General features: G+C 55.2%; 1 protein-coding gene across 1 annotated transcript; it reads right to left on the bottom strand.

Moving 5' to 3' along the window:
- Nucleotides 1–792: 792 nt before the first annotated feature.
- JN550_009380 (uncharacterized protein) lies at nt 793–19,480 on the bottom strand (the record flags this gene model as incomplete). Its single annotated transcript, XM_049321446.1, has 3 exons — nt 793–2,295; nt 2,405–8,844; nt 8,896–19,480. 3 exons carry the CDS (start codon nt 19,478–19,480, stop codon nt 793–795), a joined length of 18,528 nt encoding a protein of 6,175 aa, XP_049168737.1.
- Nucleotides 19,481–19,746: the final 266 nt, after the last annotated feature.

The raw sequence follows: 19,746 nt of genomic DNA, 5'->3' as shown, positions 1-19,746 counted from the left end.
TCTATCGAGACTCAAAGGCAATTCTGACTCGAGAAAGGCGCGGAATAGCGAAAGATAACGCGAGCGGGTTGAAGGTAGAAGGAGAAGACGGGGAGGATTCAAGGCTGGCCAGGTACAGTTGAACACGCTATCACGTGACGGCCGGTGCTGCCTACGAGGTGTGTTGGTGAACTGAGAGTACCTACTTTAGGTGTCTAATATCCCTGACTTCAACTCTTTACCCCACTAACTAGCGGGTAAGTAGCGTTGGGAAAAGAATCCTGTGCGTCAACCAGTGGAACTATAGGTTACTGCCTGGAGTCCGCCTGGGATAGCATCACGCCCTAAAATAGGGGCAGGGGACCAGTCTCGAGATGTACTGGCTTCGCCTGAATCGTTGGTATGTAATAATTGACAACAACGCATGTTACGAATAATACGGAAGGCGGGCCCATATTCACAGAACGAAGACCAAAGAGTACTCGCAGATAAGTGTGTAGTAAGGTTTATCAATTATGAAAGACAGCCGTAACTCATGAAGTGTACATTTTTTTCCAAAGCGTCAAACCAACCAAAATTACATAACCCGAAGAAATAAAGTTGAAAATGCCCAATCTTCGAACTCCCAGGATATCTTTGGAAACTCTCTTGAATAGGGAGGGGGAAAAGCTTAAAAGACGAAGAACAGACCCCGGAAATGCATATTTAAACGACCATCCTCCCTCCCCCACCCCCCAGCCAATTTTCTTTCCCATTCCTCCCATTCATCATTCCAATAGTCACATTCCACATAAAATGCAAGGCATTCAGGCCTTAGATGCCACCTTCCATGTATTCTGCCTCGGCCTGAGAGCCCGGCGACATGGGGAGGCTCACAACGCTCTTCGATATAACCGAAGGAGTGGCGCCTCGCGAAATAGGCGCACCGCCGAACTCAGATGATGGAGTCACCATGCGGATAGAGCGGTGACTCGGCTTGGCCACTAATACTTGTGCAGGGCAGACGACGATCTCCTCGTCGCCAACGCCATTGTCGTCGCCCTTTTTGACGACGAGAGGGAAGAGTACCGTGCGTACAACGGCGCCTTGGGCCTCGAGTTCCTCATTGGAGGTTGAGCTGCCGGATCGCTCATTCATGAGCGAGGCATTGAACGTGACCGTGTCCGCCAGGTCGCCGTTGGCGTCGTACTCGGGCTGGAGCGGCGGGAGCATCATGAACTCCGCGCGCTGTGTGCGCATCTCTATTGACAGATCGACAGCTTCGCGGAGGACGCGGCGAAGCTGTGACTGTATCTGGTTCTCCATGTTGGAGGGCGGTGGGAGGATCTTGGACAGAGTCTCCAGGATGGCTTGTACGACAGCCTCGGTATCGTCGTTGCGCTGATTGCCGAAGGCGGGCCGCCTTGACAGAAGAGTCAAGGTCACAGCACGCCACTGACGGACAGCATGTGGCGGGCCGACGTCGGACAGAAGCTTCTCCAGGGCCTTCAGCTTCTGGCGCTGCTCCCTGTCCATGCCAAACAGATAGCGCGTGAAGACGTACTCCCAAATCATATTCATGGTCATGGACATGAAGATGTCGCGACGTCGGACTCGGTCGCTCAGGTAGTCGTCGACGTCGGAGCCATCCAGGACGGTGTTATCAAGCCTGTCAATGATCTTCTCATCGTTGATCTCGTTTGTTAATCTGGCCGCGCGCATGTCCGAGAACTTGGAGAAGCGCAGGACCCACTGCTGCACGTGGGCGCAGAGCTGCTGGCAGCGATTGTCGAAGTGGTCCTCGTCCCTGAGTCGCAGGAAGTCGGCGTCGGGAGGCTTGGATGCGAGGATCTGTCGTTGCATCTCCCGCACTTGCTGCTTGGTCGCCTCCAGTTCCTGCCGGAGCTGCTCTATCTCGGCATCCTTTTCTTGCAAGGAGCGGGTGAAGGTACCACGCACACCCTCCAGCTCGGAGGCGGCAGTGGCATGCTGGACCTCGAGGTGGCTGTATTGCTCATTGTGCTGCTGGGCGAGCTGGGCGTTGGCGCTGTGGAGACCCTCGTTGACCTCCTTGAGTCGGTCGATCTCGCGCTTATACTCGTCGAGGCTGGAGCGGAGCTGTTCGATCAAGGCATCGCGCTCGTTCAGAGTGACGGCAGCTCGCTGGTTGACACCAGATTCGGCATGCAGCTTCGCGTCGGCCAGCATGCGGTTCTCGGCGATCAACTGCTCGACGCGGGACTCGAGTTCCAGGACCTGCATGCTCTGGCGGCGGCGCATGCTGTGCGGTCTGGTGGGCGATCGTGGAGAGCCGATGCGGCCCTCGCCCAAGCCATCCTGTGTGAGGGAAAGGCGGTCAGCAAACCAAACCCAGTCGCAGGGTAAACACACACGGGGAATGTGCAGTGTGTCAATACTTCGGAGTGAGAAGCACAAGAGAACTTACATATACGTCGGTCATGTCCTTGGCTCGGACACGGCCTTCGTTGGCCACGGGCGGCGTTGTTGAAGACTGAGCACGGCGCTCAGCGTGGTGGGCGGCGGCGGCGGCGGCAGCGGCCAGATCCTTGTCCTTGGTGTCCCTGGTGGTGGTCGAGTGGAGGCTGGAGTGGCTGCCGTTGTGTTGGCTGAGAGACCGCAGGTCCCCACTGACCCGCTTATCCACCCGTCTGAGTGGCGGGGTGTTGGTGCCTGACGACCGGATGCTGCCTGGGCTGTCAGGCCGCAAGTTCAGCGGCTCTGGCGTCCTCAGTCGCGAGAGGCTGGTGTTGGACGCAGTGCGCCGGTGGTTCTCGGCCTCGGCGCGAGGGCTGCCCTCTCGGCTCAGGCTGTCCGACACGCTCCTTTGTCCAAAGGCATGCGGTGTCAGCGCTGGGCTCGCATCCGTCCCCAGAGTCTGGTATTTAGCTGATCGCGGTGTCTTGGTTCTTGTCGCATGTGACTCGTCCTTTTTCTCAGGGTCTGGTGATGTGTCTCGCCCAAGTCGGCTAGGGGTGCTCAGCCGTGGGGTCTCGTTCCCGAGGGCTGACTTTTGGTGCTTCTTCTCCCCGGTCTTGGGCGTACGAATGTCGCGCGCACTGCCTGATCTAGAGTCCTCAGATGCCCACGACAGCCGGGCACCGGTCTCGTCAAATGACGAGAGGCCCTCACGTTTCGGAGGGGCATGCTCGGGCCAGTCTCGCATGTGAACCCCACTGTCGCGATTACCGATGTCTTCAGTCAAACTGCGTCTTGCGGACTGCGGCGAGTTGGCTATGAAACCGCTGTCCCTGTTGATATCCGGCGTGCGCATGACTTCGCGGGGCTGCGGCTTCTTGCTCAAGGTAGCCTCGAGCTCTTCATTTGGCTCTTCCTCTACGGGAGGCAAGCTCCTGACTGACATTGTCGATGTTCGAGCCCAATCCATGTCGCGACTCGAAGGTAGTGTCCGTTGAAAATCGTAGTCGTGGCCGCTGATACTGCGTTCGCCTACCGGTTCCGAAGTGTCCATGTCGTCCAAAGTTCTCATAAGATCCGTACTCTGGTATTCCGACGGTTGAGCCTCCTGTTTCGTTGGCTGGTGCTCCGCGAAAGACCGCGTCTCTTCTCGTCCCGTCACGGGACTCTCAGCCGAGTCCCAGTTGCTTGCCATGAGGTTTTCGGGAATGCCGCGAGCCCGCTGTTCTGCTGCCTCTGCGTCCATGATTGTCTGCGATGCGCCCTCTGCTTCTCCTTCCGCATCCGCCGGTACATCCCAGAAGTCACCCGTGTCAGCATCAAGTCTTCCGCCGTCTGCTACCGTTTTCCGCTCTGAGGATTCCCACAATGATGGATCATCGAAGAAGTCGTCCTCCTTGGGAGTTCTCTTGTCAACGTATTTCGACTTCTTCTTACCCTTGCCCTTAGTCTTTTTTGAACCTCCAAATTTGTCTGCTAGCAGCGCTACACCACCAGTCAGTGCGCCAGCAGCCGCCAATGCCTCAGCGGTGCTGGGGTCGTCTTGTCTCTCAGACTCCATCTTCAAAGAGCTCGACTCTCCAGAATTCCTAGTCTTGCCAGATCGAGATTCCATGAAATCTGCAGCCATATCGCGGGCAGCCTGAGATTCTTTACCAGCCTTGACGCTTGACTGAGAAACCACGGGGAGAAGCTCAGGGCTAGTCTCTCGCTTAGAAGCACCTCCCAGCAGTTCAGGCTGGGGATCAAAGTACGAAGCGGCTATCTCTCGGCGAGGGGTGATTGGTGGTAGGCTGGTCTGGTTCGACTTGAACCCCCAACTCTGATCGTCCTGGGGTATTTCTTCGAGCAACTTCGGTTGTGACTCAAAGTATGCAGCTGCCATCTCGCGAGCTGGTGTGATGGGAGGCAAGATGTCTTCCGAGTCTTTCTCTTGTCTGGAGGATGCTTCATTTTCATAGCCCGCCTCATGATAACTTGGGTATGGACTTGACGGGATTGCGGCCTCGTAACCGTATCGGGAAGTATCGTCCATAGGAACTTCTGGCATCGAGGAAGAGTCTCTGTGCTTGGTCACGCTGTGGCTCGGGTCCTCCAGGTAAGAAGCGGCGTATTCTCGAGAGGCAGAGATGGGCTCGGGAATGATAGTGTCGTCCAAGTGCGAATGCATTCTGACCTTCTTCCCACGTTGTGTTGTATGGTCAAACGGTGCCTCGTGATCGAGGTTGCTCGTCGTTTGAGCAGGAGACAGGTCGATGCCTGGCGAGGTTTCTTGAGGGTCGAAGGGCTGAGTCTCTTCAGGGGTAGCATCGCCCGGTGTTTGATCTTTCGGCTGGAAGAAGCTGTCATCATCCCAAACATCCTTGGCTTTAGTTGAATCAAGTTCTGTCCCAATCGGAGGCTGAGACTCAAGCGGAGTTGTTGTACCGGATGTCTTGCCCTTTTTCTTTCCCTTCTTGTCTTTCTTGGACTTTTTAGTTGCATAACTGGGCCACTCATCTTCGACGGGAGCGCTAGGCTCTGGCGCTGGCTCTGGCTCTGTGGCTTGAAGTGGCTCGGAAGGGTCAGATATTGGCGCGGCTGCAGCTGCAGCGCTCTCAGGCAGGCTGAGGTCCAAGTCTGTCTGCTCCACCGCTGGTGTTTGAGTACCAGAAGCTGGTTCAGACTCAGCAAAGCCAAGGGACTTCCGCTTCTTCTTGTCCTTTTTTGACTTCTTGTTCGAGAAGGAGGCCCATTCATCGTCGACAGGCGCAGGAGCAACAGGCTCTTCTGTGATGGTATGTTCAGTGATCGCAGGCTCCTCTGTGGTCATAGTCTCAGTGATTGGAGGCTCCTTTGCCTCCACAGTGGTAGCCTCTGGGTTTATCTCATCACCAAGCTGGTTTTCATTGATCGTAGGTGTCTGAGCTCCAGACGCTGGCTCTGACTCAACTTGAGCAATTGACTTCCGCTTCTTCTTGTCCTTCTTTGACTTCTTGGTAGCGTACTCTGGCCAATCCTCGACGACGGGTTCACTTGACTCCAGCTGCTCTACCACAGTCTTACCGCCGATTTCGAGCTCTAGAGGCTCGGCAACAGAAATATCTTGACTGAGCTCGGGGTTGGCGATCTCTCGAATCTCAGACGGCAATGAGGTAGGACCCATGGAGTCATCCTGCGGTACCTCTGGTTGCGGCGTCTGGGTGCCCGATGGAGGATCAGAATCGAGCAAGGCGACTGCCTTCTGCTTTTTCTTGTCTTTCTTCGACTTCTTTCGAGTGAGTGGAAAGAGGTCTTCCCCAGTATCCCTTGGTATAGAAGATTCTGGTTCGGCCGGCTGTTCGCTTGCCAACTCGGGTTGTAACGGTGCTTCCTCAGTGATGGGAACGGTGGTTGCAGGATCGTGAGCTGATTCCGCATGAGTAGAAGCATCCTCAGAGACTACTTGCTCTACTTGATCAGGCACGGGTTGATCATTGCCCCAGGTCAAGTTTTCCAGAGCCTTTGCTTTCTTTCCCTTCTTCTTATCTTTTTTTGACTTATTGACAGCGAATTCGGAGAAGTCACCAGTGTCATCTTGAGGTATGACGGTCGGCGGCTCTGGTATCCCCTCGTCTGGTACATTCTCAGGCGATTCCCTGCTCTGAACCTGGTCGCCTTCTTGATGAAGTCCGCTGCTCTCGGCCGCCAGCGCATCATTACTGATAGCATCTACAGTGGACTGCTCTTGCAGTTGCATCACGGGCTCTGATTCCAAGTCAGGCTGAGCATCTGAGTGTTCCACAATGCCAGTTGGAGCCGAAGTAGAAGCCACGTGTTCTGTCGCAGGCACAACTTGCATCTCCGGGTCAACACTTGGCTCTGCAGCAGCGGATGCCAATTCATCATTGTTCGGAGGGAGATCTTCACCAGCCGAAGCTTCAGGCAAGGGCTGTGGGGACATGGTATCATCCTTAACAGCAGTGATCTTGTCCTCACCAGGAAGCTCAGGTTCGGGCTCTGTCGACAGGATAGCGGCTTTCTTTGCCTTTTTCTTATCCTTCTTGGACTTTTTGCTAGAGACAAACTCGGGAAATTCATCTGCGGGTTCTGCAGTGGTGAGATTGGCCGCATCAGTCGAGCCGGCTTCTCCACTGGCAGGTTGCTCAATGGTCACGGTATCCTGTGCCGGTTCCAGCGCTGGGTCCTGCATCGACTGCTGTGCTGAAAGAGGATCCTCAACGGGTGTGGGGGCTGATGGTTCCTCCCAATCAAATTGAGCTTGCCCCTTCTTCTTTTTCTTGTCCTTCTTGGATTTTTTGGTCGAAACAAATTCCGGCAATTCGTCTGCAGGTTGAGCGTCTCTCGATACAGGTAGCTCGTCCTGGGAAGGTGCAACCTCCTCGATTTGCTGCTCGGACACCAGAGAGTTGTCCTGGAGGGGCTGCGCTTCGTCTTGGGCGGTGGCAATAGCAGGCTCTTCCCAGTCAGCCTGAGCTTGAAGACCCTTCTTTTTCTTCTTCTTGTCTTTCTTGGACACAAATCCAGAGAATGACTCCTGCGGGTCCTCTGCTTCCTTGCTGGCCGAAAGGTGCTCTTCAGGTACAACAGGCATTTCGTTTTCTAGAGGCTGCTCCAAGACAGGTGATTTCGGCAATTCCTCAGCCGTCCGAGTCTCTTCGACCGTCTGAGGTTCCTCGAGATGCCGAGGTTCTTCAACCTTTGGAGGCTCTTCGATTGGCGTGGCTATCTCAGGCTCAGGCTCAGGCTCCCAGTCGAACGCTTGGCTACCCTTCTTCTTTTTCTTGTCCTTCTTTGATTTCTTGCCCACGGTAAACTCAGGGAAGATGTCATCCGGCGTCTCTGCAGGCTGAGAAGGGATGCTCTCCTGCACGGTAGGTTCGTCTTGGGGAAGACTCGCGTCCTCTTGTACAGGAGAGGGCTCCACTTCCAATTGGCTTTGAGGCTCCTCTTGAACGGGCGTGCTAGTAGATGTTTCAGGTTCCCAATCCTGGATCTGACTGGCGCGCTTCTTCTTTTTATCCTTCTTGGACTTCTTGGTGACAAAGAATTCAGGCTCGTCTTGTGAAACATCTTGATTTTGAGTCTGAGGAGTGGGAATGACGCCCTCCTCAGTGACTAGCTGATCATTTGTAGGGTCCTCGACTACTACAGGTGCGACGTCCTCGGCTACATTCTCTTGGGACTCGATAATTCTGTCCGTGGTCGTTGGTTCTGGAGCCACTGTCTCGCTTCCAGGAATTGGTTCTTCGACACCACGGATTTTGGCACTGGCCTCCTCAGATTGGCCGAGTACAGCAGCCTCACTGGCGAGGACTTCATGCTCAGGTTTAGCGGTCTTCTCAGTGACAAGTGGCTCCGTAGGGGACTCTTCAGTCACTTGAGGTACTGCGGAGGGCTCGGTCTCTGGCTCGGGTTCCCAGATGCTGGCCTTTTTCTTCTTCTTGTCTTTCTTGCTCTTTTTCGAAAACGCAAAGCCAGAAAAGTCGTCGTCCTTGGAACTATCAAGTGGTGTTTCTTCGACGGACTGAGCCTGCTCCATCTCTTGGGTGGCTGGCTCTTGTGGGGCTTCAGGCGGCGTGGGCTGCTCTTGGGGTTCGTCGAATTCCCACACGGAAGCCGATTTCTTCTTTTTCTTGTCCTTCTTGCTCTTCTTAGCAGGAGTGACATCAAAGCCCTCTTCCTCTTTAGCACTGTCAAGAGGCGTAGAATCATCGGCGGCAGGCTGCTCCTCGACAGCCTCAACATTGGATTTCGCAGGGTCCTCTACCGTTTGAGACTGATCGGGCTGATTCTCGTCGTCCCAGGCACTGGCTTGCTTCTTTTTTTTCTTGTCCTTCTTCGATTTCTTTGCCGAAGCGAAGCCAGTAAAGTCATCCTCCACCGGGATCTCGACAGCGGTGGACGGGCTAGGGTCGGGTTCGACGGAAGGCTCAGCAACTTCTGGAGCAGGACCGGACACTGCGGTTTCATCAGGAGATGCATCAACTTGTCGACTGCTTGTATCCTGCAGCTGTACATGATCCACGTCCAGGCCTGAGACCGGGTCCTCAGGGGTCGAGGTAGAAGACTCTTCAGGAAGAGAAACAGGATCCTCAGTGACCACCTGGCTGTCGCGCTTCTTCTTCTTTTTCTTGTCTTTCTTGGATTTGGGGGCAGTAAAGAATTCGACAGGGTCTTCCTCAGGCTTTGGGACATCTTGCTCAGTCGTTTGTCCCAGGATCGGGCTCTTCGGCGCCTCAGCAGATATTTGCTGCTCAACTTCGGCCGATGGCTCTTCTCGTGCAAGTGAGTCGTCGGTGTTGTCCTTGACATCAGTCAATACAGCGTTGTTGAGGGTCTCATAGACCGTAGCTTGCTCCGGGAGCTCAGCTACTGGCACGGCTTTCTGCTCAGATCCTTCTTGTGGCTCAATAACAGTGTCCTGCAACACGGGCGCATCCTCAGGGAGTTCTGGGGCTGAGATAGATTCTGCAGGAACCACAACATCAGGTGTGAGTACTTCATGGTCCAAGGACTGACTAGGCTCGGGCACCGAAGAGGTTGACTGACCAACGTCCTCCTCAGAGGGCGTTGTTGGGCACTCATCGCTTGGAACGCGACTGGCTCGCTTCTTCTTCTTGTCTTTTTTGGACTTCTTGGCGGACGAGAATCCAGAGAAATCGTCGTCTTGCGGTTCCCCAGTGGGCTGCTCCAGAGGTGCAGCTGGCCCTTCTTCCTGAGCAGGTTTCTGTTGGGACTCATCGGCTGGCCAATCATTCATCATTTCTTCAAAAGACGATTTTTTGGTCAATTCAGGTTCTTCGACCTGGCTGCGACGCTTCTTCTTTTTCTTGTCCTTCTTGCTTGTAATGGGAGCAAAATCATCTTCCTGAGGCTCTGCAGGCTGTTCTGACGGCATCATGGATTCCAATTCACCCGCCGCCGCCACCGGCTCCGGTACAACATGTTCGGCGGCATCCACAACTCGAGAAGGTGATTCAGGGCGATGTGCCAGTGGCTCTTCTGAAGGCAGTTGCTCCGAGTCTGTGGCTTCTGTTACTGCTTGCGCAGCCTCACCAGGCGTGGGTGACTGTGATTGATTGAGAACCGATGCATCCAACGGTAACTCCTTGGACTCCTCAGGCACATCTTGCTTTGCCGAGGCGAGCGCTTCCGAAGTATCAGCGGCAACGACTGGTGACTGTGATCGAGCAAGCTGCTCCTGCTCCTGCTCTCCTAAGGATGTCTTTTCGGCCTCAGGCTCGGGTTCGGAATCCTGAATTTGGCTACCACGCTTCTTCTTTTTCTTGTCCTTCTTTGATTTCTTGGTAGAGAAGCCGGTAAAGTCAGCGTCGTCGGTCTTCTGGTCATCAGCATCAATTGGTGTTGAATCCTCACCAGTCGGAGTCTCGGAGATGATTTGTTCAGGCTGTACTTGATCCTGGCTGGCAGAAGGGGTGTCGGTCGGGAATTCCACTGTTGTTGCATCCACGGTGGACTCTTCCTTGGGCGTAGACGTCCCCGATGTCGACTCGAGCATGTCGTCGATCTTGCTCTTACGCTTTTTCTTGTCTTTCTTGCTCTTCTTGGTGAAGACAGGGAACTCATCTTCAGGAGTCACGCCAGGCGCATTCTCGCCGCTGGGTACCTCTAACACAGGATCTTGCTCCATAGTGGGCAAGGCACCAGTGACTTCGGTAGCTTGGGCATTTGCATCCTGTTCCTCATGTGATTCTGGTACATTGGCAGGCTCCGAGTAAGATTCAGGCTTCGACAAGTCCTGACTTTGACCCATTTCCGTATCAGGGGTCGCTGTTTGGTCTTGTGAGCTCTGCGGTACCTTCTGGTCTTCGTTCCGAAGCAGTGAATCATGTGCCGGTGCCGCGTCTTCAGCTGTATCTGGGGCTGGTGTTCCATCGGCCATAGGCGCATCGATCGTAGGCTCAGTGCCGGAAAGTGCGGGCTCTTCGGACTGCCTGGTATTGGTAGGACCATTCTCAGACTCCGCAGCTGCTTTCAGAAGGTTCTCATCTGACGTGCCCATGAAAAGAACTTTGCGCTTCTTCTTATCCTTCTTAGACTTCTTGGAAGAGGCGACGCCAGTATCAACGTCATCGTCGAGCATAGGCGGCTCGTCAATCGGTAGATTGGGCTCAGTCTGTGACTCCGGCTGAGTATCGCTCGCCGCAGGGGTGTCTTCCCATAGGACACTTTGTCGTTTCTTCTTCTTGGACTTCTTAGACGAAGTTGCCGCCCATGGGTCATCTGCAAGCTCTTTCTCCGTATCAGGCTGGTCAATGGCACGCTCGCCATCCGGATTCAGCCCTTGGTCCACAGACAAAGGTTCAGTGGAGAGTGGTTCATCTACCACAGCAGGAGTCTCGAGCGGCTCAGGTGATGCCTCATCAAGTGTTTGGTCGAATTGGGGCGAAGCACGATTCTTCTTCTTGTCTTTCTTGGACTTCTTCTTGCTAACCGATAACTCAGGCTCGGGCTCAGGTGCAGGCTGAGTCTCGGGTTGCAGACTCTCGGTGATATCCACATCTTTGCTCTCTTCGGCCTCAACTTCATCAGCCCAACTACCAGAACTCACGGGTTCAGTGCTGACAGGTGCCGAGAGAGTGACATCTGTGGTATCAGTGGACGGCGTTTCCTCAGGGCCTTGTTGAGAATTCTCAACGTCGTTATCTAATTTAATAACTTGAGACGCTTGACGGCCCTTCTTGCCCTTCTTGCCTTTCTTTCCGGACTTCACAGGGGTAGCCCAGATGTCATCTGCAGTAGCCTCCATCTCAGGCTGAGTTGGCACAGGCTCATCTCCGGTAGACGTCAAGCTTTCAGTTGATTGCTCAGTCAAGTGCACATTCTGAGGCAATGGTTCTTGCGGTGTTTCAAGACTGGTTGTAGGAGCGTCTGGCTCCGTTTCCAAGGATACCGAAGCACTCTGTCGCTTCTTCTTGTCTTTCTTGCTCTTCTTCTTGCTGCTGCCAAAGTCTTGTTGCCAGTCGTCGATAATTTCTTTTGTGTTTGGCTCGGGAACAATGGCACCCTCCCCATGAGAATCACTTGCAGGCACAACATTTTCCATCTCCACAGGTGGTTGGGCTAGGCGGTCTATAGTGTTGTCCTCTGAGCCAACGCCGGCAAGTGGGTCCTCAAGTGGAGCACCCAGACCGGGATTCAACTGGGATTGGCCTTCACCGCTGGCCGAGCTGGCAGGATCGGGCTGCATGGATGCCTCAACCACGTACTTGGGGAGGTCAGTATCCACCTGTTTGACGTTGCTCAGGTCCGCAATATCAGTGTGGCGACCCTCTACCTGCATCTCTGCGGAGAAGGGCGCAGGAACGTCAGGTTCTCGCACAGCATCGGTGTCCTCGAATGAGACGGTCTCCGCAGCCGAGTTTTGGGCGTCCGACGTGGCCCCGGTCGATTGGCTTTCTGCTGGAGCAGTCTCTGTTGTGCTACGCTGCTGCTCATCCGATGCAGAGGTTGCCTCTGGGAAGTCCAAACTTTGCTCAGCAGGGGCAGACGACAGCTCAGCCACTTGAGTATTGGATGGCGGGCTTGGGTCAGAGCTGATCTCTTGTGATTCCTCAAAGTTGAACGAGCTGGTTGGCGCTGTGTCCTGAGAAGAGGTGAAATCTGGTTCAGGGTCCCAGATTTGGGACTTCTTGCCCTTCTTCTTTTTGCCCTTCTTTCCGGCAAGTACGGGCTCAGGCTCCTCCGTAATTGCAGGCTCGCGGGTGGTCAGTTGAATAGGCTCCGATGGAGTCTCTGGAAAAGCTTCAGATGTGATGTCCAGCGGCTGCGAACTATCTTCCGCGATTGCATCGTTCGCAATATCTGTAGTTTCCGGTGTTGAAGATATTGCACCCAGCTCGGGCTCGGGCTCGGGCTCCCAGGCTACCAACTTGCCCTTCTTTTTCTTGCCTTTCTTAGAGGAAATGCTTGTAGACCGCTGCAGTGTGGGCTGCTCAGACCCAGTCTCCTGCTGGGAAATTTCCGGGGTTGGTGTAGTAACTTCATCCGTAATCAAAGGAGTAGAGTCTTCTGGAATTTCAGAAATATCTTGAACAGGCTGGGCCGTGCCTTCGACCTCAGGCAGAGGCTCGGCTTCAGGTTCCCAGGCAAGGCTTTTCTTGTTTTTCTTGCCCTTCTTACCCTTCTTAGAAGGTGTAATGGGAGCAAAGTCGTCCTCAATGACAGGGGGCTCGGGAGCTGAAGTAGCCAAGTCTTGGCTCAAACTAGCATCGGTGTCGGGTTGGGGAGCATCGTCGGTTGCTTGGGAGGGTGGCAATTCATCAATCTCGACGGACTTCCCTTTCTTGCCCTTCTTGGACTTCTTGGACTTCTTAGATGAGAGGCTGAACTCGGCGGGTTCATCCTGTCCCGGGAGATTGTCTGATGCATCTACGAAAACATCGTGGTCGGTGCTCATGTCATCTGGCTGCTGGACATCAGGCTCATCAAGCAAGGCAATAGCAGCCGCGGTACCTGCGGCCACACCGGCCATAACACCAAGACCTGCCAATTCTTGCTTGTTGTGGTCGTCGGTGCTCTCAGGGATGTCTGTAAGCTCGCCAGATTTGCTCAGAGCAATACGACTTGGAGAGTCTTGGTGCAAGTCGCTGACATTGGTTTCCTTCTTGACGGAAGGAGGGCTCGAGTGAAGCAGGTAAGAGCTTCGGTCCTTGGACATTGGCTCGACGGGCTCCGGCTTTGGTGTGCCTTGATCCTGGTTATCTAGCGTGGGGGGCAAGTCCGGCTCATCTGCAGCAAACTCCCGCTGATGAGGCGTGCTGAACGCATCTGTTAAGGCGGCAGTCTGCGCCTTTGGTGTCGTATCTGGAGAGCCAAGTCCCTTAGCTTCGAAGTCCGCCAACGCTGTAGGTATATCGAGCTTCAACGCAAGATCTGTGGACAAATCGCGTGCGTGTTCGTACTGGACGTCCTCTTCACGCTCCTTGGCCTCGGGAGCAGGTGATTCACGCGAGGGTGGGCCGCTTTCAGGTAACTGCGGTAAGTTCTCTTCAAAGTCGGGCGTGAGGGCTATGGAGTCTCTGGAGGTCTTTTCCACCAGATACAAGGGCTTGAACTCTTTGGTGTTGTCCCAGGAAATTGGACGAGGGGAACGGGTTTTGGAGGCGCTGTAATTCTCAGCGGGCGCAGCGATGGGCGATGACATGGGCGAAGACCGTCGGAAGCCAGGAGAAGACGGTTCGGATCGCTTGCCTTTCCCTATACCAAAGCGGAGAGGAATCGCACTTTGGCTAGGAGACCTCAGGTTGAGCGGAGTCTCGTTCGCACTCTTGCGGCGAATATGGCTTGGCTTGTTGCGTAGCTCACGCAAAAGCTGCCGCTCATGCTCGGGTGTCTCAGGCCGACTGTCCGGCAGAGCCGGAAGTTCATCAGTCTCGGAGGTTAAGGAACCAGGAGGAGGACTGGGTGGTAATGGTAATAAATCGCCATATTGTGGGTCTATGGCAGGTCGAATTTCCCGCTGTACGATCTCGGGGTCAATGATATCGGAGCCTCGCCTTTGCGCGCTGGGGCTAGATCGTGGTTGGGGAGTGAAGGGAATACTGTGAGCTTCCTTTTCCGAAGGAACATCGGTGGCATTTGGTCGGGACATCTGCGCTCCTACAAGAGCAGCAGCGCCCGCCAGGCCGACACCCGCGCCAAGAGTGCCGGCATTATCTAAAAAAGACTGCTTCTTGTCCTCCTCGGACTTGCGAGAGCCTTTGTCTTTTTCATCTGAAATGCCAATCGACGACTTGAAGCGGTCAAACAGACCTGAGGAACCGCTGTTCCTTTTCTCCTTGTCTTTCTCGGACTTGCTGCTACTCTTTCGGGTCCCACCAGGCGCAGAAGCGACCGACTTCGCATCATCGAAGTCGTCGAATCTACTTCTACTTCTGTTCTTGTCCGAGCGGCGATGATCGTCATCCCGGATTGGTGCGGATACGACAGAGCTTACATCGTTGTCTAGGAACTGGTAGATATCGCGTCCTCTATCAGGAGGTTCACCATCGTCATCCTCTGGAAAGCTCCCGGGAGCGCTGCGACGCTTCTCCTTCTTGCTCTTCCTCTCGGAGATCTCAGAATCGTCCTTCGACCGCGAGGGAGAGTCGGCATATGAATCTCGTTTCGACTTCTTCTTGGAGCTCTCCGAAGTTGAAATTTCAGACGGCGCAGCAGACCGCGAGGCCGATCTAGAGCCGGAGGGAGAATCGTAGACGCCAGAATCCCTCTTCGACTTTTTCTTTGACTTCTTGGGTAAGTCCCACTCATCGTCAACAAGGTCGCCATTCTTCTCGCTGCGAAGATCGCTAAACGATTCGGTCATTGCCTTGGGTGATTCTACAATGTTGTCTGCAGTAGTAGGAGTCTGGGCCGGGGAGTCGTAAGAGGTTGAGTCACGTTTTGACTTCTTCTTAGACTTTTTCGAGACATCCCAGTCATCATAACTGGTTGGCTCGACGGTCGAGAAATAGTCCGTTGACTGACTCTTAGTCATGGGTTCTGAAACCACTGATGGCACGTTGGTCCAGTCAGTATTATCCGTGGCGAAGGAGTCTTGCTTAGAGTGCTTCTTCTTGCTCTTCTTGGGAGTGTCCCATCCGTCATCAGGGATAACGGTGATGGCGTCCTCTGATTGCCGAGAGCTCTCTCCAAATACCTCAGACGGAGCCACAGATTGGGAGGGGGAGTCGTAAAGCCCGGAGTCTCGCTTGGACTTCTTCTTGCTCTTCTTGGGGACATCCCAGTCATCTTCAGGCTGGATCTCCTTCGTCTCTGAGGCGTCTCTAGAAACTTCAACTTCAGGCAATATGCCCGACTGTGAGAGTGGATCATATATCTCCGAGTCGCGCTTAGACTTCTTCTTGCTCTTCTTGGGCAAGCCCCACTCGTCGTCTGGTTGGGTGCTCTGAACCTCCTCCTGAAGGTCCCTGAACGCATCAACAGGCACAGAGACCTTCGAGTTGTCTGCTTCACCGAATGGACTCGGGTCCTCCTGAACAATGATGGCTTTCTCCTTCTTCTTATCTTTCTTGGACTTCTTCTTCTTGGAGGATGAATCTTCCCACTCATCAGCAGGGGCAGCTTCAACGGGTACAGGCTCTGGCTCCTTCGGACTGGCGATTTCGATGACCTCTTCTTCTTGCAATGCCTTAGCCTTGGCAGCCTTGTCCCGCTTCTTCTGCTCTTTCTTGCTGAGCTTGGTCGAAGTCGACCATTCATCATCGTCGACGATGGGCTGAGGGGTCTCGGGTTCTGAATCACGTGGAGTAGACACTCCAAACTCTTCCTCCTGGATCCCCTTAGCTTTGGCAGCCTTGTCGCGTTTCTTCTGCTCCTTTTTGCTGAGCTTCGAGGACGTTGCCCACTCATCCTCCTCAAGAGGGGCCGGTTGAGAAGCTTCGGGATCCTCGATAACGACGATCTCGGACTTGTAGTTGTCGACACTATCCCGCTTGGCTGCCTTCTCCAGCTTCTTACGCTCCTTCTTGCTCAGTTGGGAATAGATGTCAGACTTGTCGGTGGCGATTTCCCTCTCGTCTGCCGGCGTATCTGGGACCTCGCCAAGGATAAACCCGTGATCTGATCCGTTCTTTGAGAGAGAAGAGCCTGCGACAGGGCGCACACCCAAGTCCGATACGGTTTCAGCAAATGGAGTTTGGTAAAGGCTGGGTTGACTAGAGTTGGGAGGCGAGTCGCGCCGATGGTACTGAGCATTGTTGATCACGATGTTAGGATCAAACCCACTGTCCTGGAGCCCTGCAGCAACCGTGGCTGTGAAAGCCATATCCTCGGCGAATGAACCCGGCATCTGCGCACCTCGGGGGCTGGGGGGTTTCGGACCAGGAACAGGCGGCTCGTCAATGATTTCGTCCCACGGAACAGAAGACTTGCGCATGCCTTTTGGAGAATCTCGAGACTTGCGTGACGAGGTCGAGACGTGACTTGCATTGTCGTCGATGTCCTTGGGCGAGTCTCGTGACCGCCTCGAGCTCGAGGACACATTACTTCCGGTTTCGTCCTTGTCCTTGGACGACTCTCTAGATTTCTTCGAGCTAGAGGAGACGTTGCTAGAGGTCTCGTCCTTGTCCTTGGATTTTGAGGAGTCCGAGACGGTCGAAGCTGCAGCAGCTCCAGCACCCGAACCCGCGATGGCAGCGGCAAGGACTCCCCAGCCACTCTTCTTGCCGGACTTCTTGGGAGTCTCGGCGGGTATCACGACTCTAGCACCAGAGGACTCAACGTTGCCGCGCTCTGGGCTCTCTACGACATACCGCCGAGTCTCATTCTCACCCCAAGTGACCCCCTTAGAGGTTGGCGTCGAAGGGGTCTGAACAACCTCACCCCGGGGCCCAATGACAACGTCGTCCACTGACTGGGTTGTCTCGACCTGAGGCATCTTCTTCTTCTTGAACTGCCTCTTTGTCCCGGTGGTTGGCTCCTCTCGGGTCTCTTCTTTGGCCTTTTGCTTCTCGGGCACTGGCGTAGGCACAGGAGTCGGCCGGACGAGGTTCAACATCGGTCGTTCCCGTTCAGCAGACGGATCGCGGGACTTGAGCAGACGGCCGCGGGTCATGATGGGCAAGTCCCTGGGCGACAGAATATTGTCAATGCGCACGTCCGCATCAGGTGCATCGTAAAGGCTCTTCTCCTTGGGCTTCTCCTTGGCTGGTGGTGCAACGATTTCGGGAGTCTTCGGCTCGGTGTCCTCTTGCCACTTATCCACAACCGAACGATCGGGTGACCTGCTGCGGGATCGTTCCTCTTCTGCCTGTCGTGCAAGGAGATCTCGGCGGTAGAGGATGTTTGCAACCTCCTGCACAGGATCACGGTTGTCCTCCCTTCTGCGCGAGGTTCGATCGCCTCCGCGACTACGGCTTCGGCCACGGCGCTCCTCTGTCACAATCGCGGCTGTAGCAGCAGCTATAGCACCCGCTGCAATGGGAGCCGTGGCGTTCTTGGTGCTCTCATATATGTCTTGGGTATCGCGAAGCTCTCGCTCGTAGGAGTCTCTGCGGCTCATCCTCTCGGGATTGATGTCATCCTCGAACCTGGAAAAGTCCGGTTCCCGGTCTACGGTAAATACCTGGGGGGTCAGCGGCCGCTTCGGTGTATTGCCGTATTGCGGCGTTGCAAAGGCATCGCTGGCTACTTGAAATTGAAAGGGGTCTATCGGGCCTTTGGAAGATGGATTAGCTGGGCCTTCGAGCCGGCGGTACACATCAGCCTCGGATGAGCGACTTGAGTGTTTCTCTTCACGTGGGTCATCCTTACGAGTCTCCTTCTTGTCGCTCTTATGGTCCTCCTTTGGTCGGTCCCGATGCTCCCGTTCGTAGTCATACTCATCGCGATACTTATCACGGCGCCGCTTCTCACGTTCGTCCTCGCGATCCGCATTTGGGTCTCGCCTCACAACCTCTTTGCCCTTGTCCTTTTCGCGGCGTTTCTCGTAGCGATCCAAGTCATCGCGGCTCTTGCGCTTTTCCTCTTTCCCATCGGCATACTTGTCATCGGAGCGCTTGGACCGGCGTTTCTCGTCGCGCTCATCTCCATACTTCGAATCGGCATATTTGGACCGTCGTCTCTCTTCGCGCTCCCGGTCCTTGTCTCGTTCGCGCTCACGCTCACGCTTCTCTTCGCGATGCTTCTCTTTTTCGTCTTTCCGGCCATCTCTGCGATCGGCAAGCGCACCAGCGAGTGCGGCACCAGCAAGACCTGCGGCTGCCGCGCCAGCCAGAGCGGTCCCTGAGGATGTCCGCCTGGAGTATCGAGGATCAGACTCAGCTGTGTCGAACACCTTGCTGGACACTGGCGCGATCGGCTTTGGTTGTTGAATGGGGACAGGTTCGGGCCTCGTGCGCGACGTGTCCTGCTCAACTATGATCGAGTCTTGCCCGACCTTGAAGACATTGGGATCGGAGGTGGGTACCGGGTATACGCTCTGCATCGGGCGGCCTTCGTACGAGACAGAACCGCTCGCTGGAATCGAGGCACTGGGTCCCGCTACGGACGATTGCCCGTAGCTTTCACTGACGGTCCTTCGATCCAACTTGTCAAAGCCACAGGGAGTGTTGACAATACCACGGAGCGAGTTGACAGGGCCAAAGAGCTTGGGGTCCACTATGGACGGCTTGTGCTGGAGTAGTCTCTCGTACTCCCCGGGTCGGCTCATCGACGGCGGTGGGCTGGAAATATGAATAGGCTGGTTTCCACCAGCAGGCAGATGCGTAGTCGAGCCATAGACCAGACCAGAGTCCTCCTCACTTGAGTATTCATCCTCCGAGGCAGACTCCCACTCGGAGTCATCGGAAGAATGATGACGGCTGGGCCTCGAGCTCCCAATACCTCTTTCCGAAGGGCCGGCATTGCTGGTCTTGTTGAATTGACTCAACGCCGCAGCAGCACCCACCAAGGCGGATGGTCTGTGTCGTCCGGCGCGCCGAAGATCTTCCTTGTTCTGCAGCCTGGCGATCTCGGCAAACTTGCGTCCCAACTCAATGATCTCCTCATCCGTCTTCTCGCGCTTGGGGCCCTGCGGTCTCTCGAGATCGCTGCCGTCCCTGCGCCTGCCGGGCTTCGGAGGTGTGAAGTCCCGGCTCCGCCTGCGATCGATGTAGCCCTTCCCGTACGCCATGTCGGAGCTCACAGACGAGGAGGAGCCATTGCCGAAGCGGAAGAGGCGGCGCGAGCGCTTCTTCCGCACGCGCCGCTGGTATCGTTCGGAGGAGAAGAAGGACTTGAGGCCAAACTTCTTGTTGTCGCGGGAGATGTTCAGCAGCGAGGACGAGGTCGAGGACGAGGAGGAAAACCCAGAGCTCGACAGGGCCCGCGACCGCACGTCGGGCTGCATGTGGCCGTAGGGATCCCGGGGGTACTCGTCCTGGCGCACAGCGACCTGGTAGTCATGCTGGGGTTGATATTGTTGTTGGTATTGTTGTTGATGTTGATGCTGAGGCTGGAGCTGGTGTCCGGGGTCGGGCTCTGGCATGTGTTGCAGCTGGTTCATCTGGTACTCGTACTCTCTGGAATCCCGGCGCTCTCTGCGCCGGCGACGCGAGCTCTCAAGGCTGCGACGCCGTTGATGATGGTCCCGGGTCATCATCTTGACAGCCTGGACGAGGGTGTCCTACGCTCCGTCCATTCGGCAGTCACGATAGTTCGTGTATAGCGGGTGAGCACTGAGTCAGATCTCAACAGTAGAGGCAAACTCAAAGCTCTCTCTGGGTGTGAGAGTTGAGTGTTATTGTTGTTTTGGCGGAAGCTAAACTGCCCAAGATGGCCTAGAGGTGCCGTCCGGGCCATCCACTCCACCCAAGCGGCTACTGAGGCCCTGTGCAGCAGTATTCTCGGGCTAGCAACGAGGTGGCT

Source organism: Neoarthrinium moseri (assembly GCF_022829205.1).
Source record: "Neoarthrinium moseri strain CBS 164.80 chromosome Unknown scaffold42_Wmoseri_CBS_16480, whole genome shotgun sequence".
Taxonomy (NCBI): domain Eukaryota; kingdom Fungi; phylum Ascomycota; class Sordariomycetes; order Amphisphaeriales; family Apiosporaceae; genus Neoarthrinium; species Neoarthrinium moseri.
The sequence above is the reverse complement of the archived record's forward strand: the minus strand, read 5'-3'. Positions and strand labels throughout refer to the sequence as shown.